General features: G+C 38.9%; 4 protein-coding genes and 1 long non-coding RNA gene across 14 annotated transcripts in view; 2 read left to right on the top strand and 3 right to left on the bottom strand.

The window, feature by feature from the left end:
- The window catches only part of LOC122414560 (diuretic hormone receptor-like), a 49,704-nt gene extending 40,975 nt beyond the window's left edge, over positions 1-8,729 (top strand). For all 4 annotated transcript variants that reach the window (XM_043425949.1, XM_043425948.1, XM_043425951.1 and 1 more), the window contains 9 exons: positions 1,161-1,347; positions 4,194-4,287; positions 5,068-5,161; positions 5,260-5,340; positions 5,460-5,530; positions 5,875-5,994; positions 6,125-6,310; positions 6,422-6,576; positions 7,564-8,729. In XM_043425949.1, the coding sequence (XP_043281884.1) occupies positions 1,274-1,347; positions 4,194-4,287; positions 5,068-5,161; positions 5,260-5,340; positions 5,460-5,530; positions 5,875-5,994; positions 6,125-6,310; positions 6,422-6,576; positions 7,564-7,708 (1,020 nt within the window). In that variant the 5' untranslated portion in view covers positions 1,161-1,273 and the 3' untranslated portion in view covers positions 7,709-8,729. The remainder of the gene's footprint in view (positions 1-1,160; positions 1,348-4,193; positions 4,288-5,067; positions 5,162-5,259; positions 5,341-5,459; positions 5,531-5,874; positions 5,995-6,124; positions 6,311-6,421; positions 6,577-7,563) is intronic.
- Positions 8,730-9,277: 548 nt separating this feature from the next.
- LOC122414563 (protein RER1) lies at positions 9,278-12,384 on the bottom strand. 7 transcript variants are annotated; one of them, XR_006261783.1, is made up of 7 exons: positions 11,977-12,116; positions 10,977-11,060; positions 10,747-10,851; positions 10,539-10,635; positions 10,223-10,440; positions 9,904-10,095; positions 9,278-9,817 (listed from the first exon to the last, which is right to left on the bottom strand). XR_006261783.1 is itself a non-coding variant. In XM_043425956.1 (6 exons), the coding sequence occupies exons 2-6, from the start codon at positions 11,049-11,051 to the stop codon at positions 10,006-10,008; spliced, it is 585 nt and encodes a 194-aa protein (XP_043281891.1). In that variant the 5' UTR covers positions 11,052-11,060; positions 12,325-12,384; the 3' UTR covers positions 9,278-10,005. The 7 variants fall into 7 exon arrangements, 6 of the variants coding, with proteins under 6 accessions (XP_043281891.1, XP_043281889.1, XP_043281888.1 ...); XM_043425956.1 differs by lacking the exon at positions 11,977-12,116 and adding an exon at positions 12,325-12,384 and having other exon boundaries at positions 9,278-10,095; XM_043425954.1 differs by having other exon boundaries at positions 9,278-10,095; positions 11,995-12,132.
- Positions 11,766-12,522, top strand: LOC122414564 (uncharacterized). The gene is made up of 2 exons (XR_006261784.1): positions 11,766-11,922; positions 12,097-12,522. It is a non-coding gene; the product is annotated as an uncharacterized lncRNA (long non-coding RNA).
- A 259-nt stretch (positions 12,523-12,781) lies between these two features.
- Positions 12,782-14,550, bottom strand: LOC122414561 (uncharacterized). Its single transcript, XM_043425952.1, has 4 exons — positions 14,127-14,550; positions 13,671-13,850; positions 13,398-13,587; positions 12,782-13,269 (listed from the first exon to the last, which is right to left on the bottom strand). Exons 1-4 carry the CDS (start codon positions 14,236-14,238, stop codon positions 12,933-12,935), a joined length of 819 nt encoding a protein of 272 aa, XP_043281887.1. The 5' UTR covers positions 14,239-14,550; the 3' UTR covers positions 12,782-12,932.
- Positions 14,551-15,082: 532 nt separating this feature from the next.
- Rip11 (Rab11 interacting protein) lies at positions 15,083-23,715 on the bottom strand. The gene is made up of 8 exons (XM_043425665.1): positions 23,595-23,715; positions 23,144-23,262; positions 19,242-19,280; positions 17,946-18,192; positions 17,357-17,732; positions 16,949-17,238; positions 16,078-16,498; positions 15,083-15,975 (listed from the first exon to the last, which is right to left on the bottom strand). Exons 2-8 carry the CDS (start codon positions 23,172-23,174, stop codon positions 15,799-15,801), a joined length of 1,581 nt encoding a protein of 526 aa, XP_043281600.1. The 5' UTR covers positions 23,175-23,262; positions 23,595-23,715; the 3' UTR covers positions 15,083-15,798.
- Between the last annotated feature and the right edge of the window lie 91 nt (positions 23,716-23,806).

Below are 23,806 nucleotides of genomic sequence, written 5' to 3'. Positions count from 1 at the left end.
AATGTCCTGTCAAAATTTTGAGGCCCGAGGATACTTTGTTCGTGAGAAAAAAATTAAAACGGATTCTCCAGTTGCAAATTTCGAAGTAAAAATTCTTTGACACAGTTTTCGTGTTTTCACTCCTCTAGTAGCTTTGCTTTTTTTTAATTAATCGGCCATCACTTTTCCTCGTCGTGATTACAGCGATGTAAACTTTCTTTCGCACAATAAAAATGTTCCCCGGATTATGAATATTTCAAGTGTCACGGGTATCGAGTTTGAAGTATAAATTTTATGTTTTATGATATTTTTGAAGCATTTTATTACATTCTTGTGATAAAAATATGATACTCTGATGATTAAAAAATGATATTCTCAATATAAATGTTTGTTAGTTTTGTTAATAATTTAGACATGCAAATAAATCAACATAAAGTAGTTGTGAACTTGACCAGTCATAGAACGGCCGAGGCACTTTAATAAAAAATGACGAAGAGAACTCGGCGACAGCAGTTCGAGAAACAAAAATTATTCTCGAGCATCGAACCTTTGAGCAAATTCGAAACAAGCTCGTGCTCCCGATTATAATATAAATCGACATCGTACGATCCGCGTTGTAGAGCAAATATAAGAGAAAAAGTTTAATGTAACTCCTGATATTGACATGAACGAAGCTGATGAAAAAAAAGCTATGAGCACGAATAAAAAAATCGATCGCCGGCACCGTCGGCGTCATGGCCGAAGGATCGGGAATTGGAAGATTCTTCTGTATACGTGAACTGCATGTAGGGACGTATCGAAATCGATATAACGTTATGGGATCGCGCATGAATATGAAAAACGCGTGGTCTCCATCGCATAAAAAGAGAGAAGAAAAAAGTAAATTTCGTTCTTGAGACGAGAGATGAGCGGAAACTAGCGTGCCGGAGATTGGCAATTCGTTGAGGGTGCATCGGGGCACGCGACTGACATGCAAATTACGCCGGTCTGTGCGTAATTAAGCAATCGACGCTCACCGAGATGAAATGAAAATAGTCAAATTTGCGTTTGCAAAAAGTATTGAATTATTAATTAGAGGAATATTACTTTCAAGGCCACCGGCAATGCGAGTAAAGCTTCTCGGGTGAGCCATATTTCCCCAATGATAATTGGCCCACTTATAATATTAATTTTGTTTGCAGAAAACGCGAGCCGCTGGTGCTGGCCCAATGGAACATGGGAAAACTATTCCGAATACTCGCTTTGTCGCGAGCTCAAACTAACGGAATTGCAATCTGGTTTCGAGATAACAACGATGCTCTATTTCATCGGGTACAGCCTCTCGTTGTTGGCACTCGTCATTGCCGTCGCTATTTTTTTGTACTTCAAGTAAGTTTCATTCAACCGCGATAACGGACTGTTGATTTTTAGCGGGTTTCAAAACATCGAACATCGCCTTCGTGTCCTTTCATAATTGACAAGTCGCGGCTTGATCGATTTTAAGGTAGATCATGCCCGAAGGATTGTATTTTATGGGTGCTTAAATTTCATCCATTTTTATTCCCCAATTAAAGATATAATCAGTTTAAATTAATGTCAGAGCTATTCATTCGAAATTGTGAATAAACTTTTTCAACTTATCTCATTGCGATAATGAAATTACGAGACAGTAATTAATCGGCGACAATACTACACTTTTTTATGTTAAAAATCGTATTAGAGAGCGCGAAGGGCAAATGAATCAAGAAAAAAGTATTAATAAAAAGACAGAAGACTGTGACAGGAATGGGCCAAGTCAAGAAGAAACAAAATGCCGAAATAAGCAAATGCGAGGTCACACGAGTGCTCATTACCAATTTCGTTCAATTTTTAACGTCACATATCTTTATTACTGGTAAAACAATCGTCTCGAATTTTTTCCCAAACCTTCATTTATACTTCATTGTTATTGTGAACTTTTTCATAAACTTCGTAAGAAGCGTTTATTCGTTGTATGGAAAGATAAACGATTTTTATAGTCCCTATGGCCCTGTCTTTTCTTCATATTTAAACACTCTTGTCTCAATAGCCAAGAAAACTTTCTTAAGAAAATCGTTTCGTGCATGAACTACCTTAACGAAAACTATATTTCCACTTGTTTGAACTTTATTTGAGCCTCTAAATTTTTGGAATTTACGACCGAGCGTAACTATCGTGATATGTAAATAACGAATGAGAACCCAGTCGGTGGTCAGAATCACACAATATCAATCGTACAATGAACCGGTCAACTAATCAGCGTAACTTATTTCAGCCAAATCATTTGACGATCGTTGCGATTAATAATTCAATAGCAATTAGCCCGATAATCGTCGACAATTCAATGAAAACTTTATCACTATTGTGGCTCGAGTAATGACGAAAACGAGAGTCAGCGAATAATTTAGCAGAAGTAGAAATTGGCAGAGGTTCTGCCTCATTTTTTCATTGCTCCTAATTCGCGGTTAGTCGCAAGTTAACCGTGATTCCCAGTCGACAAAGCCATTTCTCCAATGGTCTTGATTCGTCACAGAATTCAATTGAATGCGCGAAATAAATTCGTATTAACTCAAATTCGAATAAACTGCACGCAGTTTCATAGATTTATGACGACACTGCCTGAAATTTTTCATTGCAGACGTTAAACGTACTTTACAAGTCGACCGCGCATACGTCAAAATAAGAGTTTCCCAACTCTAAAACTTTATCTCAGGAATGAATGTGAGAAAAAACGTATCCAATGAACGCTTTCGTAGCACATTTCACGGCAAGCTTTGCCCCACGGACTCTCGAGTCTCATGAATAAAATGAAAATTTTCATCGCCCATGCAGGGCCATATTGCACCGCGAATCCATAAAGTTTCCGGGCATGAAGAATAAGAAAAAGGGAGACAAAACTCTGGCGTATATTAGTCCGCAATTGGAAGGTTTCTTTGCAGTCCATTTTTTTTTATATCTCATTTTGAAACACACACTTTTTCCATCGTACGAATTCGCTATGGAGACGCAGGACGAGAAAAAAGAGGAATAACGGCTCGAGAATGGGGATAAGTGCTTTTTAACATCATCCGAGCTGAGCTTGAATTTCCTCCGCGTTACCTATAACACAACTCGACGTTTTATTCACACCCTATAAACCGGCGCTCGCATGCTCACATGTACACGAGACTTTTTCAATGTCTCTCTGAGAAATTCTACTGTTTCGTTTACTTTTTCAATTGGAGCCGTCGTCTCTCGATGACGCGTTTCACGCAGTCTTCTCTCCGTGCGAGTGAAACGTTAAATTTATAATACGCGAGAGATCATAAACAAGAATTATTGCGAGAATGTCAAATGTCAAACGTCTGGCTGTATGCATACGAAAGAACGCGAATGTTTACTCGCTTTTTTCAAGAGATTTTTTCCGAACGATATTTTTTCAAACTTCGTTTATTCACGCTTCTCAAAATTCGTTATTCGCTGTCATTATTTTTTGCCTCGGGTCAATGGAGCTTGATCGATTGAAAATCGAAACTGAAAACTCAAAAACCAACAGGACAGTGTGCCACCTTTTTCCTGCAGTTTTTTTCATTATTTTTTTTTCGAAAAATTTCGGAAAAAATTTTTTTTTTTCGAATAAATTGAACTCTTCTTAAACGGAGGGTCGAATTGGTTTAAAATTTTTTTCACGAATACTCCATGTCTAGTATTATGGTATATATTTTTTTCAGATTTTTCGGCACGCTAGAATTTTTTAAAAATGCTCAAATTTTCGAAAAATTGAATGTTGAAAACAAATTTTACTTACAATTTTTTATCAAATATTTAATTTGTTGTTTAGAAACAAACTTTCAAGCAAAATTCTTTTTCCAAGCACTAAAGGTGCGTATATAAAAAATGACGAAAAAAAAATCGAACCAGTTTTTCCTCACGTTCCACGTCGTTAGTTCTGGCTCAGGCTAAAAGGAAGAAGAGTATATTCATAATTTTTTAGTGTTTACGACATTCAATGAGGCCTATGTATAATTCAATACTCTTTGTAAATTCCTATTGAACGATAAACCGCGAAATTAGCCTAAAATAATAGTCACCATTTTGAGTGCGCCATCTTAAATTTTCTAATTCTGACACCAACATCCTAATCAGCGAGCCCAAAAACCCTAAGAACACCTATGATTTTGTAAATTTGTCGAATAGAAAAATGTGCCCCTTAAAGGGTTAAAATGCTCTTTTTCCAGGGAGCTAAGATGTCTGAGGAACAGCATCCATACGAATCTCATGCTGACTTATATTTTTGCGGATTTCATGTGGATTCTCAATACTTCGCTGCAGGTGAGAAAAGCCATTATTTTTCGTTGAGAATTTGAGTGTTAGAAAAAACCTCTCGAGAGTCAGTTTCGCAAGAGGAACGCACCGTTCCGCGGAAATTAATTATGATTGAGCAAACATATTTCAATCTCGAGCCACCGCTCGGCCTAAATTCACGCTCGATTTATCGCGCTCGCGGATGTGTTTCTTTCGTGAGCAAATCTTTATTGTCTCGCGCACATGATTGTAACGAAGATCGCGATTCTAACGCGAGCGAGGGTCGAGCCCGGGGGAGGGGAGACAAAATATTTATGTAAGAAAAACCCGCAAAGGATAAGTCCCTTTCTGCTCGTTGCGTGCTCGCCGAGATATTTTGTTGGCGAATATCGCGTGTACCCTTGGACAAGTTCAACCTTCCCCATTCGTCGGCAGGTCACATTTTCGGCAGTATTCCTCGTGACGACTCCACCAAATGTCAGAAAATCCCGACAATTTCGTTCTCGTTTTTTGAAACATTATCAAACGATCGAATGACTGGCGATTCAGAGAATTTTCGTCTTTGTTTTTTCGCGTAGAACACTTTCCTCGGGTCAAGAGCGTGAATATTTAAGGACTGGAGAAACCCTAATAAATTTGGGCAAATTAACGACCCCGAATAACCCAGAAAGTTGTCCTGTCACAGAGGACACTGAAAATCGATTAGAAATTATTTGAGCACACTTGTGCCTCGGTGTTTCTCATTTTCTTCTGTTGAATGTCAATAGTGAAACTCCCGAAATGAATTCATTCATTCTTTATTTGCAGACGTCGATTCACATGAACGTTCCAACTTGCATAATATTCTTGTCGCTTCTACACTACTTCAACCTGACGAATTTTTTCTGGATGTTCGTTGAAGGTAACGATTCTTGTTTTTTTCGAATACTATTTGTGAGGGAAACGACGAGTGAGGAATTTTACACATTTTTTTCTCCCAACTGTGCATTTTTTTTGCAGGATTATATCTGTATCAATTGGTCGTGAAAACATTCAGTGGGGACAGCATAAAACTCCGATTGTGTCTCGCCATAGGCTGGGGTGAGGAAGCGGATCGTCAATTTTATTTAAAATGGAGTGAAAATAAATTTTGTTCGTGAATCAATGAAGTACTGGCCAATGGGATTCGGTTAACCGAATGAGAAATTCGTGTTTTTCAGGCGTGCCGATCATCATTATAGCCGTTTGGGGAATCGCCAAATCCGTGGGTGAAAATATTCAAATTAATACGGTGAGAGAATACGTGAGAATGATAAACGAAAAAAAGGCGAAACATCGAGTTTCGTCACTCTTTCGGAAGAACCTTTCGTCGATGAGTTAAATTTCATAATTTCGTTTCGGTTATCATACGATCAAGCCTCCAACGTAAATTTTCAATTCCCATTTATCGCTCTGTGGAAACTCTTTTCCAATGAATTAGTAACGACCGTATAAATTGAAGAGTTCTTTAATTAATTGACTGCTCCTCGAAAGGGCTCGGCGCACCAAGGCAAACACTGAAAATAATTCAATAACGTGTGCTCTCCCGCCTTTGTTTTATCTGCACGTGATAATTCGACGGTGGAAATGGAGCAGGACGTGGCACTTTATCGACATTGCCCGTGGATGGTTCCCCACGTTTACGACTGGTTTTTTCAAGGTCCTGCGATCGTCGTGTTGGCTGTAAACGTTATATTTCTATTCACGATTATGTGGGTAAGCACAACGCTATCGTGAGCATCTGAAAACGTATTTTTAAGGGTGAAAAAAGTGTTTTCTTTCGACGAGTCGTTCTTATGCTCGGAGGGCTAATCACCCATTTCTCGTTGGTGACTTTTTGTCGAAGGTTCTGATCACGAAGCTGCGGTCGGCGAACACCGCGGAGACTCAGCAGTACAGGAAAGCGAGCAAAGCCCTCCTCGTGTTGATACCGTTGCTCGGTGTAACGTACATTCTCGTGCTTGCGGGACCAACGGAAGGACAAGCGGCGAACGTGTTCTCGTACGCCCGAGCGGTACTTCTGTCGCTTCAGGTAAGAGCGGAAAATGGAAATAAAAAATTGAATGATTGGAGGGGAATCGCAATGCGAATAACTTGGATGTGAAAAATTCTCACTTTTCCAACGTTTTTTCCCATGTTGCAGGGCTTCTCGGTCGCCCTTTTCTATTGTTTCCTCAACAGCGAGGTGCAGAACACGATAAGGCATCATTTCTCCCGATGGAGCAACGCCCGGAATCTGAGGGTCGAAAGAAAATACTACAACAATTGGTCCCCGCGTTCCAGAACCGAAAGCTTGAGGTAAGAAGTCTCGACTTTGGTAAAAATATGAAAAAAAAAATCCAGAATAACGTGCGAAGAGAGAAAAATGCAGTTGAGACTTTGTCAAACTAGTTTCAAATCAGGGGCCAGCAATCCAGCATAAACGTAGGGGCGAGTGGGGTAATTCCGGACGCAGGGTAAATACGGACACCGCAACATCTTTAAATTCCAAAACCCCCACTTTCACGCACTCGTGCGATAGTCCTATCGATGTTCAATAAACTCATATTGTACGAGGCGTGAATCGATATATTTTCGTCGAGGTACGAGCGATTGTAAAATTTCGTACCATTTTTATGTAATTTTTGCCTATAAAATGTTATTGAGATAATAAATTTAATACCCTACTGTTTTTTAATAATTAATTAATTTGTGAAATTTCGCAGTTGGGGGAATTCCGGAGTTTCTGCTCCTACCCCATTCAATTGATTTTTTTCAAATTTCACATACCTCGTAAATACACATGAAAGAAATCACCGACTTATGATATATTGAGTGCATAAATAAAGCAGTGGACGATGTGAAAACAAAAAAGTCATTTTTGTTTTGAAAAATATGAAGATCCTCCATCCGAAGACTGGATTATGTGAATAGAGTGTGAAATGTGAGCTCATAAAGTTGCACGAGCGAAAGTACGAGTCGAAAATACGTTCGCGATATGTGTAGCAATTCCTAATGCAACGTAGATTTGCCCCAAGGGCCCCGGAGATTCGGGGTGAATCCGGATTTATCGAGTGTCGTTTTTATTTGCTAAATATCCAGCAGTTCTTTTGATCTGTCAGTTAAAATTTACATTGGAAATCGTAAAGGAAATATCAAAGAGATTCGTTATTAATCGACTTCCCTTAGGCGGTCAGAATTCGCCCAATTTCTTCTACTCGAGTTTCTCGAAGCATTTTTCATTCCCCTTCTAGAACGAATAAACGACGGTGTTTCGTTTTTTGATTATAGAATTGTCTGTTGCAGACTCTACTGTCACCCATCGAATCCGTACAAAAAGCGAGAATCAACGGTGAGCGAAACAACGACCACGACAGTGATCGGGGTCAATTCGACGACGGCTTTCATCGACCGAACCAAACCCATGATATCCGAGGATATGAACGAGTAAAAAAGGAAAATCGAGCCAAAATATAATGGTGGATTGGAGTCAACGAGAATGTCAAAAATTGACACGCGTTTGTCATCAACGACGACAACAGCGCGCTCATATTGTCGTCTTCAATACTGGTGTACCTTGTTCTGAACAATATTTTTATGAAAAAAATGAACCCGATGTTTACATGTTGGATCTTATGACCGTGATGAAAATTTCTAGGTATATTCATCTCTTGGGATGATTTATTACTGGAAGCTGTGAACCGTTCCGAGCTCCAGTTGAAAAATTCATATTCAAATTGCATCGAAGACAGTAAATGTCGATTTTTTTTCAGTTTTAATCTTATTCAAATAATAAGTTTTGTCGCGATAAGTTATTAGAGAGTTTTGAGAAATTATTTTATTTTTTTCATAATTGTAGCATTATCGCTGCTTAGTAAAAAGGAAAGTTTCATTTCGAAAAGTTTCATTATTTTTTACGATTGCGAGATTTTTACGAAACTACAGAGATTTTTACAATTTTAAATATTTATTCGATCAAATGTATTCCCAAATTCGTTCGACGGTGCTATATTGATAAAATACAAAAAATATATACGTGGATAAACTGAGACGACCATATATATGTAATAATTTTTGTACAATGATAAAACTGTCCGTTAACTGTCGATTCTCATTGTTTCTTATATTTTTGTCATCACCCTTCGAGCGGCTATCGTGTTTCAAGATCTTTCGTCAGCACGCCAAAAATTTGAGGGATTCAATGAATTTTCGAGTTCTTTGGACACAAATTCGATCGCGAGGAAATCGAATTCGCTTCGCAATTCGATGATTCGATTGGTCAGCAGATTCCCTTGTACTTTCGAGGAGTAAATCGAGCTACAATTTTTTTTTTTAATGGACCCGGTATCGCACGTCAAAATTTCGAATGTCCGTTCCGATTTTCTGTGTGCTGAGGGAGAATCGAATCTTATTTAACTTGTTTAAGGACGATGTACGAATATCAAAATAAACGTGAATGTATTTTTCGAAAACTTTTCAACACCTAAAATTCACCAATTTCCCTTCGTTCGAACCACTGAAATCTTATTTCGATTGAGATTCTATCGGGACGACAGAAAAAATTTGGCAGATATACACTACCACTTTACAGTCGAGTCAAAATGTCTCGAAATCAAAAAGAGTGTACGAAGCATTTAATAAAATATTGCAATCTCACACGGGGTCTGCAAATCAGCATTAATTCGCAATGAAATTTGTTACGATTCGACAGTGAAATAAAACAGACACGATTAACGATTGGCGTTGTCCGTGGAAAACCGTGCGAGGAAACTGACGGAATTGGGGAAAAATCGAAGGATGGAAGAATTTGAAATAGTGAATAAATAGTATTTCTCATAAATGCAATTAGTTACTGAAATTATCGACAATGAGGAATGATCAATTGTCTCATACTGAGATTTCACGTCCCAACGATCCACGATGGATCTTAACAGTTGAAAATAACTTTAATATTACGTTAACAAGTTTATCGCTGGACGATGAACTGGTGTACACAAATGTAAACAAACGTGTTCATAGATTTCTGGTACTCGCATAGGTCTGATATTTATTTATCTCATTTGCATTGTTCCGTCCTTAAATCCTGTTCCTTTAATATTCATTATTTTGTTTGTTGTTGTTTTATGCAAGACCTAACAATACTTTGTACAAGATTTATGATACAAATATATTAAGAGAGGTTTTTTGTTATCTAACGAAAGTCGTAACGTTACACAACTATTTATATTAAACGCTTCATCATCGATCGTAATCGGTCCAGTGTTTTATTCATCATTTATTATTTTGGTTCTTCTTATCATTTCTTTGTCAATGTCTCTCTCGTTCGTTGCAGGAAGTGAGAGATTTCGAATGTCAAGAGAAAAATGATACAAGTGTAAATTAAGGCTGAGGAAGAGAAGGAATTAAAGAAAATTTCTTACACAGCTTTCGGAGCCCAGGGATGACTTTTTTGTTTCATTCCATTCCATAGTCTTTCACTTTGTCTTCTCTCCCTCACTCTCTTTTTCTTATTTTTCCTCGTTATCTTCTTTCCTTCTCAAACTGGCTCTTCTCGTCCATTCTTCGACACAATGTTTATAACTTTAGTGACAATATTAAATCTATGCACATTTACGCAAACTCGATAAACGCAGCAACTGAGCATACTTTTGACTCTTCTAAAGATGCTCCTCTCATTTCTGTTGATCCAATGATTATTTATCTTTTTATTCAATCAATTACTTATTGTTGTTTCTTTTTGTGATTCGATTAATGAGCCAGCGGTCGCGAGCCCTCGTCGTGGTTCTGGTACCTTGGTTTCCCATGCGTGAAGGGCAGGTACCGGTATTTTATCATGTGCTGAAAAAAATTTCACGATTATTTTACCATTTTTTCTAAAGTCGATGTTTAAATCTTCCTTGAACAATGAACAAACAAAACTCTTGTTATTTTATCACTCTTATTCGATACGACGTCGAATAATTACCTTGATTTGCCGCTTCATCGTGATGCAGAATAACGTTATAAAGTACATAACGAGAATTGGCCAAAAAACAGGAATATTGAAGCATTCGAAAAGCGTACAAATGAGAGCGATTATCGTTGATTTGCTCACTGAATACCAGAATTTGAACTCTGGCAATCGCCTTATGAAAGGTTTGAATTCCTCATTCGACCTTGTTGGCAATTCGGGACCATCTGCGTCTATGAACGATTAATGGAGAATTAAATAAATAATTCCATATTGCTCAACTCATATGATATCACAATCGATCAGAAAATTCAAGAAATGATAAGCGTACCATCGAAAGCCATCGCAGGATCGATTCTTGGTGTAAGGAATGCTATGAATAAATTTAGGTGATAAATTCCCAGAGCATAAATAACGATGTACCAGCCCTGAAAATGACATGTTTTCATATTATTACGCACAGTACGATTTTACCTCAAGACTAGTCTACATTCTATAACGCACAGAATAAATTTTCTTTCTTCCATTATGTGGCATACCTGTGTTAATAGTATACGAAGTACGAATATAACTACTAGGCTTATCGCAAACAGCCATCTGGAGATGGTGTACGGCGTCCACAGATCCAGGTAACTCTGATATATCTGAAAAACATTGAATTGTAAAGTCCATTGTCAGTCGTACATTGAAATGGAGCCATTTCGTTTAGGACCATATGTTGACCGAGAGATCCAGAATGGAATAAATAGCCGCAGAAGAATTCACAAACCTGAGATAATCTCGTCAGAGCCTGTACAAATGTGTTTCTTCTAGTGGTTCCACCCAGATCCTCATCTTGCATCATTTTATCTATCTGTCGACCGTAGAAAATAAAGACATGAAGTAAGAAGTGTTTTTAGGACGAGAACATTTAGGTTATTTTGTATCTTAAATGGGCTGCCTGTATTCGATGTTGATACAAAATACATTTCGTTGTAAATGAAACCAAAGTTTGAGAAAGTGCTGATGTTCAGAGTTGTGAAGTTTGTTAAGTTCAAGTTCAAAATTGGCTGAGAAAGCTTTGTCTCTAATATATGAAAGAATCCTGTGTTACTGTTAGGAATTTTCCATTCAATAATCAACATACGGATTCGAACTATTGAACGTTAACATTCAAATGATAAGAGCCAAATTAGCTTTGCTCTCCTGCATCGTGATCTTTCACAGAAATCTGAAGAACCGTACAGCGATAAATCACTCAAGCAAAAAAATACTGGCAGACAAATGATGTGAAAATAGCAAAACGTTTGGCAGAAACTGGTTAGAAACTGTAACAATCACTTGGTAATCAAATTGCAGTCGGATTCACAAGAATTTTAACTGCAATTTTATTCAACGCTGATGTGTCACTTCATCAAACAAATGTTTCGAGTGACAAACGTCACCTCGATTCAGAATAATATACGTGGACGTGTCCGTGCGCGGGTTAACCTTGAAATTTTTAACAAGAACGAGTGTAAAAAACAGTACAAGAAAAAAATAAAAAGAAAATAGGTAAAGAAGATTACGTCGAATTCTCCTCTGTTTAGAGTAGAATGGTCGAGTAATTTATTTTGGTGGAGAGATTGAAGCTGAAACGAGGGGAACGAAAATGCAAGTGGCTGTGCGAATGACACACGTCTCTAACCTAAATTTCGGGCGATGGATCACTCATTCGGACCGAGTATGAAACACACGTAATACTACTGATGGTTTTGTTGACTTATCGTAACGGAAAATTTTTTTTTTACCTAAATAATCTTCCGTACCTTCACCGACTTGATCCACGATTCTGCTTTAATCTCGCGATATATTTTTTATGTTCTTCCCCACTTTATGTTGAAAAATAATATATACTTTACACGTCACAGCATGAATGGGGGAACTGCGAGCGAGTACGGCATTCGAGAATCGAGAAGGGGAAAAATACTATGAAAAAGATGTCCAACATGGAGGGAATCGACCTACGGCACTTTATCGGAATACATTTTTTTTCCTATCTACTGTAGAAATCATGAAAACTTTCGAACTATTACACAACTTCAATATATCCCGAAACCATCAATTATCTTGAGGTTTTTTCAATTAAAAATGAATACCTTTTTTATCTAATTGTCCAATTATCTAACCTTAATTGATGGAATAATCATTGACAAATAATTTAATCTAAAACCGGATATGACGTTCGCGACAATGTTACCATCGGCCGCCACTCCGGTGCGCTGCCATCGATAAAAATTTGAATTCGCCCCCGCTGCATTACAGATTTGTAAAAAAACTTGGACAGACAATTTGAATTTTTCTGATTTTTCATTAATCCTCCCTTCCGGTGTTCGTTCGGTGGCTACCAGTACCGCAATCAAAATATTTAGTACGCACTAGATATTTTATAACCGAATGAAATTTGTGAGCAGATTGACCGGACGTTTCTCGCATTTTTTATACAATCAATTAGTGCTGAATCGACATAATAATCACACCATCAATCAAATTTCATACCTTTCAAGTCAAATGCAATTTCAGTGAAGAGAAAAAACAATCCATTACAGGATTTAATAATTTTCAAAATATTTAATTCATCAACAAATTCTCGTTTTTGTAATAATACTTCAGTTACTTATAATCGATTAATACATTATAAATAATACAAACTATTATAAAAATATTTTATGTATTTTCTCATCAACCGGTGAATTTTTAAAGCTTTTCATCTCTGGGTCATTGGCTTTTGTTGGAAGTTAATCCCTGTATACCAAGTATGTTTAGACCGGACACGTTTTTCCAGAAAAATAGTATTCGGCCCTCGCTCCATCGCTTCGTTGAACGTATCCTCAGATATGGATTGAACATCATAAGCATTGAAAATGAGTTCGGGCAATAAATCGTTCGCCCAAAAGTTATCGTTTCTTCGAACCTTCGCACGGATGTTTTTCGTATTAATATTGCAGTAGCCGTAAATAAAGACGTAACTTCCAATACAGAGAGGCTTCCCTAACATTCCTTGACTACATTCGGACCACCACTGGCTGTGATTTCTCTGAAACCTGAAAGCATTCCAAATAAATGTCGACAAATGTTTCGTGCTCGATCGGGAATTCACTCGTTTCGGCTCATTATCACGAACGTTTCATTTTCGTTTATTTTTCAATTAAGTATACTCGTAGCACTCAACTGTCTTATTCGTTGCCGAGCGTTCTTGGAACCGCCAAACTCTTTGACCGTCAAATTCATCATACGTTCGTATCTCCGAACGTCTTTTGGAAGTACATCGAACGACCTGTCAAGCAGTGCTCTTCTTTTCAGTTGGCGCTGGTAGAACGCGAGCTTGAACTTTACTTCGATAGTCCCGGTTCCATCGTAAGCTGAAAAAAAAGTTTAATTATTATTTTATAAAATACTCAGTAAATCGAAGGTCTTTCTGGCTTGATTCGTTGAAAAATCTTACCTTGGAAACTGAGGTAATGCTCACTCTTTTTCATGTTCAAGATTATCCCAATCAAGCAAATACGCTTAATTTTAACTTCGGGCATGTTAATGGGATGGAATTGAACGAAGGCTGAATTTTTGTCGTACACCGGAACCAAACGGCCACATTCTCTGATCATCAATGACAATGGTTCACCCTCTACAAATAATTCATATTCAAAGATTTTTGAAGAGTTAAAAAATTGCCTTTTCTCCGTATGGAATTATGAAAATGCGGAAAGTTGCATGAGGTAACATGATTTCTTAAATCGTCGAGTTTCCTGCAATTGATAACTTTATTTTGCGCGTGCAACCTCGGTAAGAAAGATTTCTATTTGACCACAATATCCAACTAATCGGAATTTTCCGCCATTTTCGAATTCGTTAGTCAGCTAACCTATAAACATTGTATTCCGTCAATTCTTCAATTACTTACTAAGGTTTTTAATATACGCTTCATAATTCGGCCACTCCTTCGCGTCGTTGTTGAATTCTTCATAAATTGCCATAAGAAATTCCAATCTAGAATACCCGGATGATGCACTCATGGTGAATTGCGAAGAACTTCTCGATCAGCGCGGAAACAACTGCTGGACATTACTGGACAAGGGGTTTTGCGCCGCAAAGAATGCGAGCATGTGTTGCGTTGTTGCTAGTTGAGAAATGCCCCCGTGTGAACTTGACCGAATGATTTTAGATTTTGTCGTCGTGTTTTTTCAGTGTAAAAATATGCTCGAGCTCTTAACAATGACTGTCGAATAAAAATTAACGCTTGTCGGAAATTGATGAGAAAAAGTAAAAACGAAAATCTCGCTGAACATTTCCGACAAGCACTGCGATTATTTCTTGCTCCCTACGTGTCCTACGCACTTGTATCTTGACGATCGCATAAGCAGTATTTACCGACGGACGGTAATAAAACATTTCGTACCTCGAACTCAGTCCTAGCTTTCAATTTTTATTCTCTACTTTATCGACAAATTTTCGCACTCGCTCTTTTCTTTTTCCACGAACTTCATTTATTCAAATTTTTTCATTATTTTTTTCAGTAAACCAGAACGTTCGAGCACTGTTCCTAAATATAGCATGAAAAGTAATGGAACTATTATAATATATTTGAAAAATGTGTGCGAAATAAAAAGCACATTATTACCGAATAATTGGTGCAAAAGAAATATTTTTGTTACCTTATCATTTTCCTCGATCTAATAAAAACTGAAAAGATCGATTGATTCTTATCAATATCGCATGAAAGCTTGATACGGTGAAAATTCATAATGCTTTTCTCATATTGGCTGCTGGAAGAGAGAATTCGAAGGCAGTACCGAAAAATGAGACACAATAAGGAAGAAACTGCGAAAGGACGAAAAATCAGACACCAGCTTTTAAGTATTCTTTTTTCACCTCACAACATTGTATTTGGCAATAGTGAATAGTAAATAATTAACAATGCGTATAGTGTGTATATATATCAATATTTATAAATCAATGCATGCTCAATGCGTAAGGCACACAATGTATTGATTTTCGGGCACATGAATAATCAGGCTTCGCGATCATTGTTAGCGATGCGTTTTCGACATTTCTCCTAAATGTTAATCATGCAATAATAATAATTAATAAAAATAATGGAAAAATAATAATGGTAATAACAGGAAAAAAGGGATGATCTTCTTTGGAAAACCGAACATAAGACAATTGGACGGAGATATTTATCTCTATTGAAGGGAGCGAAGAGACCGGGCGCGAATATCGAATAATTATGAAAAAAAATAGCCGCCATTTTTAATTTCTCTGCGTTAGGAAGACGTGGGAGTATTTTTTGCTTAATTCGTTTTTAGTTCAACACTTCGAGCTCTTCGACGTATTCGGCCCTTGGGATCGATCAGTGACTTACTTAATTTTTGTTGTTTCTTTTTCATCACTGATATCGTCAAGTTTGTACAAATAAAAATTATAACGACACTCGGAGGCATTTGTTCCTTTTTCGGTAATATCGGGAAAATACTTGTCGTCAGCCAGTTTTTTCAACCTCTCAGACTTTCGTTTTTTGTTTTTCATCCGCTTGCTCGCTCTTTGTTTCGTACTGATAACAGGCAAAAAGTTCTCTAACATTGACGTCCAGGAGATGATAGTCTCCTAGACTGATATGGATTCTGCAACAAACGCGGCGACGATTCGATCACGCGGAGCAATAAGGCGTCTATGTATTCCTCCAGATCCGCCAATCGCTTCTTCTTATCGACCACTTCCGTTTGCAACTGTAGCGTCAGTTCGATCAAATCCTGCCGAAAACAGAAAATCAAAAACGTTTCATCGTGCACGAGAAAAAATATGAATTTTTGACGCAGCGCGGACAACTTTTTTTCATTTCTTTAGGTTTTTACCTCACGAGATTTTCCCTCGAACTGTTGAAGAACTTCGTGGGGCAATCTACTTTTGTTATTTGTATTTTTCATGGCGTCCTCTCCACCAATGATTATCCTCTCCGACGACGGATGGCCTTCTTCGATAACGTCCTTGAATTTCTGTTCCTTCTCCTTCTTCTTATCCTTCTTTGAGACTTTTTCCTCCTTTGGACTTTTTTCCCTGACGATCGATCTCTCGTCCTTAGGGCTTTTGTCCTTTGGCGGTGGCTTGTCGTCCTTCAGTCGTTTGAAACTTATTATTTCTCGAGGAGCCGGACTCGGCGGTTCCGGTGTGTCTCGTAATCGAGACGTCGGCTGGGGCGAACCTGCTGGCGAATCTTCTCGGGCGTCCCGCGGCTCGTCGATTATTATTTTTGGACTCGGCTTGTTGTTGTCCCACCTTTTTACAAAGTTATTCAATCGTTTATTATCACTCGTCAAAATAAAGTCGACAAAATCTCTTTCACGAGCATGCAGAGCAAAGTCAAGTCGATGAATTTTTCACATTCTTTCGAGGCGGAATCTCGACAACGATATTCTATGATTATTATTTCGTTTCTATTTATCAAGCAAAGTACAGCAAAACGTGCCTGCGCAGATTTCACTCCATTTTACGAGTACCAAAGCAATTCATTTGTGATTCTTCACGTTGGAACGGAGTAACGAGACGTTTTACCACACTTTTTACTCGTAAATTTGTATTACGTCACTCTGAACAAAAATGTTCCAACAATACGAATGTGTGTTTCTATTGAGCATAGACGGAAATGATTTTTCTCTCAATTAGATTGGATTTGCGATGAGAAAATAGCGTAATGACTGAAATTTTTTTTTTAATTTATTCATTCACCTCTTTAGGAGATTATTCGTTTGTATTCCATATAATTTACGGCCCCACTCGTCCTCCTGATTCTCGTTTTTCGTATTCGCGTTGTTGGGACTATTGGAGGTGAAACGTGGCGGTTTATTAGGTGCGGCGTTCGTCGGAGCTGGAGGTGTGACGATCGGTTCGCTCGTTACGTGAGACTTTGAATTCGTCTTGCTCGAAATAATGGGACTGTAATTTGATATTCCTGTCGAGCCACTGAGAGCCGGTGCATTCAGAGAAGATGCTGAACTCTTATGAGACAAATCGTCAAACTGGAGAACAAAAAAAAACAGAATCGTTAATGCCGGAAATGAGGGAAATTTATGCAGTAACGTTATGTCAATTCGAAAGATCAGAACTCGTCGAAAATGTATCGAATTCCGGTCTCACCGTGAATTCATCCTCGTCCTCGCTGATGACACCGGGATCAGCTTCGCCAGGGCCTTGTTTCGAGGGCCTGATTTGATGTTCCGCTCTCTCGTCGAGCTCCTCGTCGTTTAATTTATTTTTGCTCTTGCCTTTGACCCGATTGCCAATAGATTTGGCGAACTTTTTCAGCCCCTTTCGCTTCTCCAAACTTCCGATGCTGAGTAAGCTCCCGCCTATCGATTGTGCAGCTGTCGACAACTGTCCCAGAGAACTCTTGTGCCTCTCTTTTCTCGTCAGATCCGTAAGGCTTCCAGCTTTAACTATGAAACCGATTTTCACCTCGAGCTCTCCTCTCTCCTTCGTGTTCTCTTTGCCTGGTTTATGTCCGAGCGTGTACCTGCGTTTTCATACAATCGAGATTAAGGGATTGTGGATTTCTCAGCAACGACGAAGCACGAGTGGCTTTCATTCGTTTATCTTATTTGTTCGATCACGAGAATACGGTAATCGACATTCTTCTCAAGAAAAAAATTCTTAATCCTTGATCTATGATTGCAAGAATGCTGGCAAATGAAATAAAATCATAATTGATAATTAAGGCTCAAATTACCATCTATTTCTGGGCCTCTCGTAGACGTCGAAGCTCGAGAGGGGTATGCTTACGGTGCCTAGAAACTCGTCGACGCCCAGGAAATTGCGATGCAGCGCCGTGAGGACTACTTCCGCAGTGTTGCCCTGCTGCGGTATCTGAAGTTCGCATTCCTCGTGCCATTCGACGCTTTCGGTTGCTTTTTCCTTCACCGATGTTTGGTACTTTTCCTTCCCAAGTGCGATCGTTACGAAACAGTCGTTCGTTTCTGCAATTCATACATTCGAACATTTTAGAGCACTTCGTTAATTAAACGGGATTAATAATAAATGGTTAGTCTTCGAGCGACTCGTAATCGTTGCCCAAAAAATATCGTTGATCGTGAGAAGTGAAACGTGGGCGAAACAATCACGTGAAACTAATTCCCTCATGAAATCTGGGGATTTTGTCATTGATAATAAATCCCATTGGAAAATATTCGGAGCTTAAAAACATCATTGAGTCCGCTGATAAAATCGATCGGTAATTAAACGAATAAAATAGAACATTTAATTTCTTGACACGTTCTTAGTCTCTCGTTGGATCCGAGCGAGCTGAGTATTCCGGAGACGTCTCTAGGGAACACGTCCTACATATAATTTGCGCGTCTGCATTCCTCTCCGCATGTATATGTGCAGGATCGAGAGGGAGGGAGAGAGACTTGTCATCGTCGTCGACACGCGAGCACAGAAAAGTTTACATTCGCGTTTTTATAGTCGTGTAAATATGCAAACTTGCAGCGCGAGTTCTCTCGACGATAAACTCGACTTTTCGATCTTGTACTCGATACTTTTCAAGGCTGTATTACCGAGAGGGATTATTCTCTGTGAGGATTCATTTTTGGCTTTTTTCGCGCGAAAATTTCTAATTTGTCGGATTTGTCGAATATTGTCGAAAGTATCAGAGCCGAAAAATCGTAAGTTCGATTGATAACGGACGAGGGCAGGAATTCCATTGATCCAATCACGATGAGCTAAGAAAAGCGTCACGTGTTGCACATTTAATACGCCGGCTACGGAGAATTCGCTGGCTTTTGTTGTTGTGAAATTCGATATCGCTGAATCGGCAAAGCCCCCGTCTCGAGATTACTCAACACCGGGCCCGAGGAGGGCTTGACAGCTCGCAAATACGATTCTCTTTCAGTCATACTCGGCGGACCTTCCCAAAACGATAAGTCGCTTTGTCCCACCTCGCTTTTCGCTTCTCACGTGTCACGATACTTTCAAGCGACTCCGCCGCGCGCTCGTATCGCCGACGTTGCGAAAATAACGAACTCACTGTTTTTCCCTTTTGTTAAGAGGCCTTTGGCTCGTTGAACTGAAAAAGAGAAACAAAGCATTTTTAATATTCAAGAAACACGACGAGTGGAAAACGATATGAAAAAAATGCTGCAAATTTAAATTTGCAAATTGCTTCCTCAAGATGGTCAAGATGCACGATGCTCAAAGCTTACTCTTTGAAGTGCTGTATTTTTCATTTTGGCTTCCTCGTAGAGGAAGCTTTGAGCATCGCGCATCTTGACCATCTTGAGAAAGCAATTTGCAGCATTTTTTTTTATACAAGGAAATAATGTATTTTCTCTACTTTCTTTTACGAACTTTAATTTATCTCTTTGTTTAAATCCATAAAAAAAACTGAATGACGAGCCATCAGAAAAAACAGTTTGCAACTTTCAATGTTCTATTCGTTTTTCTATTTACACTGAAATTAAATAATTCCGACAACTTTGCTCGAAAGTATAGAGGAAGTACGGACTTATACACAATATCTTGCAAAATTTCCAAAAATTCAAGCGGTTAGAGGATTTTTTGAAAAACTCATGTTTTCGTAAAATTAAAAAAAATCATAAAATTTAAACCGCTCAACGGATATTCCCCAAATTCAATACCAACCTTCCCATTATGATAGTCTGTTTATAAAAAAAAAAATATCAATAAATCGTAAAATTTTCCAAAGTTAGAGCGTCGACTTTTTATGAAAATTTCAAAAGGTCGTAGGATTCGTAATTTTTTAAAAATTCTGACAAAATTATCAGAGAACGAAGAGCTCGAATAGACTAACATCTGTGCAAAACGGTAGCCCTGTATTTCAAACCGTTTCCGAGTTATAAGCGTTTTAATTTTGCAGTCCCAAACATACACTCACACACATCCGGACATTTTTTCTAGATATGATTTTTCGATGTTTTGGGACATTTCGAGCACATTGACATTGCAAACTGGAAAAAAAAATGTTCATCATCAAATAACTCGCTCTATGAGGAAGCAAAAATCATAAAAAATAACGATTCCTCGAAGCTGCTGCAACGAAGTGAAAATATTTGGCCTTTTTCATTAAAAATATTCGACCAAGATTGAAAAACGATAAACGTCCAAGTTCAGCGGCGTTTAATCTTGGTAAAAAGCCTGCAAAGATTCGTTGCCTTGTTCTTCCACTTTGCACCAGGCTCGAAAGCTCTCTTCGGTTCGCATGTCAGCGACTGTTTCACATAATTATAACACACGCACGTATTTACGTATAAATATATTGTACTCGGAAATAAAAGACTCCTCGTGTCTAAACGAAAGGAGGGAAGATCGCGAATCATTATTATAAGTATACGTCACGGGAAATCGCGCATCCTCTCTCCCGTGGATTAAAACTCACGTGCGTGTGTGTATTCGCGCTCGACGTTACTCTCGGGCCTCGCTCCCTCGAGCGCCAATTCAATCGCTCTTTCTCTTTCTTTCGAAAGCCCGTTTACTCGGAAACGAGAAACCTTTTTGTTTTGTTTTTTCACGGCCCGTCGAAGCTGAGAGTCCGAGGGAGAGCGTAGAAAAGTCCCGAGAAAAGGGACGTCATTTTTTTTTTCGATCTTACGTTCTATTTAACTCTAAAATGTTCGATGCTCCTGCGCTTAAAGAAGTCGAATATTCTCGCGCTCTGCGAGCAGGCGCGGCGCTCGGGCCGAGCTGCTCTCGTTGAATTGCATCCAATTCACCGAAATTAAGGGCGCTCGGAATATAAATTCAGAACATTTGCGAGAAAAGCCAGCTTCTTGGACTATTTTCGTCTAACTTATTTGCGGCGTAATTCTAAACCGCTCGGCCGACGGACGAGTTGCGACTCGGAACTGAATATTTATGAAATTTATGAAACTCGAATCGGAAAATTATTCTGCAGCTCGGTTGGATTATTTTTTATTAAATTACGAAGAATTATTATGGTCGCGGAAACCGAACGAGTTGCGAGGGAAAGATTTTTTGTGGAATTCGCAGTTTGCTGGTTTTCGAATCGAATTTTCACTTGCCATTTCCAGGATCGGCGAAACGGCGCGAATAGCATGAAAATAATGGATTTCTTCGCACTTCAAAGAACCTGATTAATCTTTCGGATTTCCTCTCCGCGATGCAAAGTTATTCGAGGCGAGATGGAAGAATTGACCAGCGTGGCAGAACGGAATGGAAAATATGTATAGGATATGCGCGATAGTAGAAAATCGTAGAGCGCGGTCCGTGACGCGACGAAAACAACGCGACTCATACGCACCAAAGTCTCGCGACGGTAATAAAAATCAGCGAACGAACACGAATAGAAAGCGTAAGATTCGTTGCTCCTTTAATTGAATTATTTTCCGAGCGACCGTTCCGCGTGTCGCGTCTCGTGTGTACGTCACTTAAATCACCGTGTCACGATGCTCGCGCCGGTGAAAGATGCTTAACGTGGATTCGAAGCCATAAGTCTTCTCATGACGCTACAAGCGCCCACGTTCCATCGTGATAAAATGAAAATAATAAGCTTCGAATTATTCTCGTGTTGTTGGCTTTTATAGGCTTGTTCGACTCGGGACGTCGAATACTTGGGGCACCGAAAGTGATTGAAAATAAGTGTCAAAAGATGGAAGAATCATCGGCGGACGAGCGATGGACAGCGGGGCATGAATGTTGGTGAAATTCGGAAAAATAGTTTCGGAATTTTGTGCCGTATGACCGAGGAAATTTCGATGGAGCGAAACTTTTGATTGATTGAGGTAGGTAAGTGCGAAGGCTTTTTCAATTGTTCGACCGTGCCGGTTCAAAGATCGCGTTTGATATTCTTGACAGCGAAGGCGAAAATAAAAGTAGACCTCAATGTTAACCCTATTTCGCCGCATTCGAGAATGTCAATTCAACGTGAACGACAATTGACACATTTATCTCGATCATCAAAACTTTGTTTACGTCGATTTCGAAATGAATTTTTCTCAGATCGCCGTTATTTTATTTCCTCTCTTTATAACGTCATTCCAACATGGCCGCCGTTTAAATCAAGGGCCCTTACGCATTCGAGACGTTGGATGGTTTCTCACCGCGGGATCCCTACAAATGCACAGGTGCATATAGGAAAAATGGGAATTACGAATATAATACGTTATTTCTACATTCCCCGAGCCACCATTTTGCGCGCCTCAACTTGTATTTCCAACCAACGATTATTCGTTCCTTTTTGTAAAATTAACACTGCTCGAATAGTTTTTTCATTGATTCTTCACCAAAACACTTTAATCGAAAGCTTTTTTTCAATACCAGAGCAACATGCATGGATGTTTTCACAAATGCACGAGGTCAGCTGATTAACGAACGTGTGACATCGACGAAAACATTCAGATTTTTAGTTCTTTTACGAGGACGCTTTGTGTTCACTTGGAAATTTCGATATCTCGATTCTCGTGAACGGTTGTATGGATTTTCGTAAAATTGAGTTCAGCCGCATAAAAATCATGGCAATTATCGGTTAAGACTCAATTCTATTTCAAGAAAACATATTTATCAATCTCAATTTCACGAATGTTTCTCTTATACACACACGCTCCTTGTACCAGAGTGTTTCACTCTACGCTTTGACATATATGTGTGGGTATGTGTTGGTTTATTTTTTTTTCGTATACACGAGGAACGAAGAAGCTTACGGTACATTGACTCACTTGACCTACCTACCCACATAAAGGGTACTCTCTCTCCATGATTCTACAACAAACCTGTCGGCTGACGTTTCTCATTGAAACCATGCAAATTTCGTGACAATATCGAGATTCTTAACTCCCACGGTACGACAAATATTATTCGTTATGATATTCGTAAGCTGCATTCTTTTATTTTGATGAAAAGAAAAAGAGTGAAAAAAAAGTGTTGACTGAATCGCAGAAGATCGTGAAAACGTACCTGTCACTTGAACGTGAGTCGGACTCCACATTTTTAACAATTGCTCACTCGATTTCGAAACACACTTTTATAATTCCAGACCAGGGAGACACATTGATCGATAATAAATAAGTTTTGTCCTGCAAATTTTCCTATCCATCAATTTATCAAATAAAAAGTATCGAATGCAAAAATCGGCAGGTGATCGATGCGCATTGGACAATCACGTACTGTCACATCCACACGTACACACACGTAAACTTTTTAACCTTGAATCTGCGGTATAAAATTCTTTTATCGGCTCGATAACTCGCAACTTCGTGATCCAAAGAGAGGTAATTTTCTTGTTTCAAAGACGAAAGAATAAAATGACAATGCGTTGGTGAATTAAAAACAAACAAAAAGATGATCCCAAGGGGCACCGTCAACCGCGATGGATCGCGAACGACTATCGCCCAACGCTCTTTCCAACCTTTCCGTTAAATTTCGTAGCATCGCTCATCGGCGTATTTCACTCCGTCGAGTTACGACAACGCTATCGAATCAGACGATACATCGCTCTTATTGTGAATTGTGAGTGGTGCGTTCGTCGTACCTCGTCGTAGCACATACTACCTTAACAACATGAGAAAACTTGCGCGCGCTGCTCGCGCCTGCGCCATGTTGAACCGGGAGATTTTAGAA

This window comes from Venturia canescens, chromosome 8, assembly GCF_019457755.1.
Source record: "Venturia canescens isolate UGA chromosome 8, ASM1945775v1, whole genome shotgun sequence".
Classification (NCBI taxonomy): Eukaryota; Metazoa; Arthropoda; class Insecta; order Hymenoptera; family Ichneumonidae; genus Venturia; species Venturia canescens.
Note: the sequence above shows the minus strand (reverse complement) of the source record. Positions and strands in the feature narration are given on the sequence as shown.

Bases quoted from the DNA above. Each gene is read 5' to 3' on its own strand.
- LOC122414563 (XM_043425956.1), bottom strand. From the start codon at position 11,051: ATGATGCAAGATGAGGATCTGGGTGGAACCACTAGAAGAAACACATTT. The intron at 10,852-10,976 runs GTTTGTGAATTC...AATGTTTTTCAG, and splicing joins CTCTGACGAGATTATCTCAG to ATATATCAGAGTTACCTGGA. The intron at 10,096-10,222 runs GTAATTATTCGA...AATTTTTTTCAG, and splicing joins CGATGAAGCGGCAAATCAAG to CACATGATAAAATACCGGTA.
- LOC122414561 (XM_043425952.1), bottom strand. From the start codon at position 14,238: ATGAGTGCATCATCCGGGTATTCTAGATTGGAATTTCTTATGGCAATT. The intron at 13,588-13,670 runs GTAAGATTTTTC...CTTTTTTTTCAG, and splicing joins GCATTACCTCAGTTTCCAAG to CTTACGATGGAACCGGGACT. The intron at 13,270-13,397 runs GTTGAGTGCTAC...GAATGCTTTCAG, and splicing joins GCTCGGCAACGAATAAGACA to GTTTCAGAGAAATCACAGCC.
- Rip11 (XM_043425665.1), bottom strand. From the start codon at position 23,174: ATGTGGAGTCCGACTCACGTTCAAGTGACAG. The intron at 17,239-17,356 runs GTGAGACCGGAA...TTTGTTCTCCAG, and splicing joins AGGACGAGGATGAATTCACG to TTTGACGATTTGTCTCATAA. The intron at 15,976-16,077 runs GTAAAAACCTAA...TGTTTTCGGCAG, and splicing joins TCGAGGGAAAATCTCGTGAG to GATTTGATCGAACTGACGCT.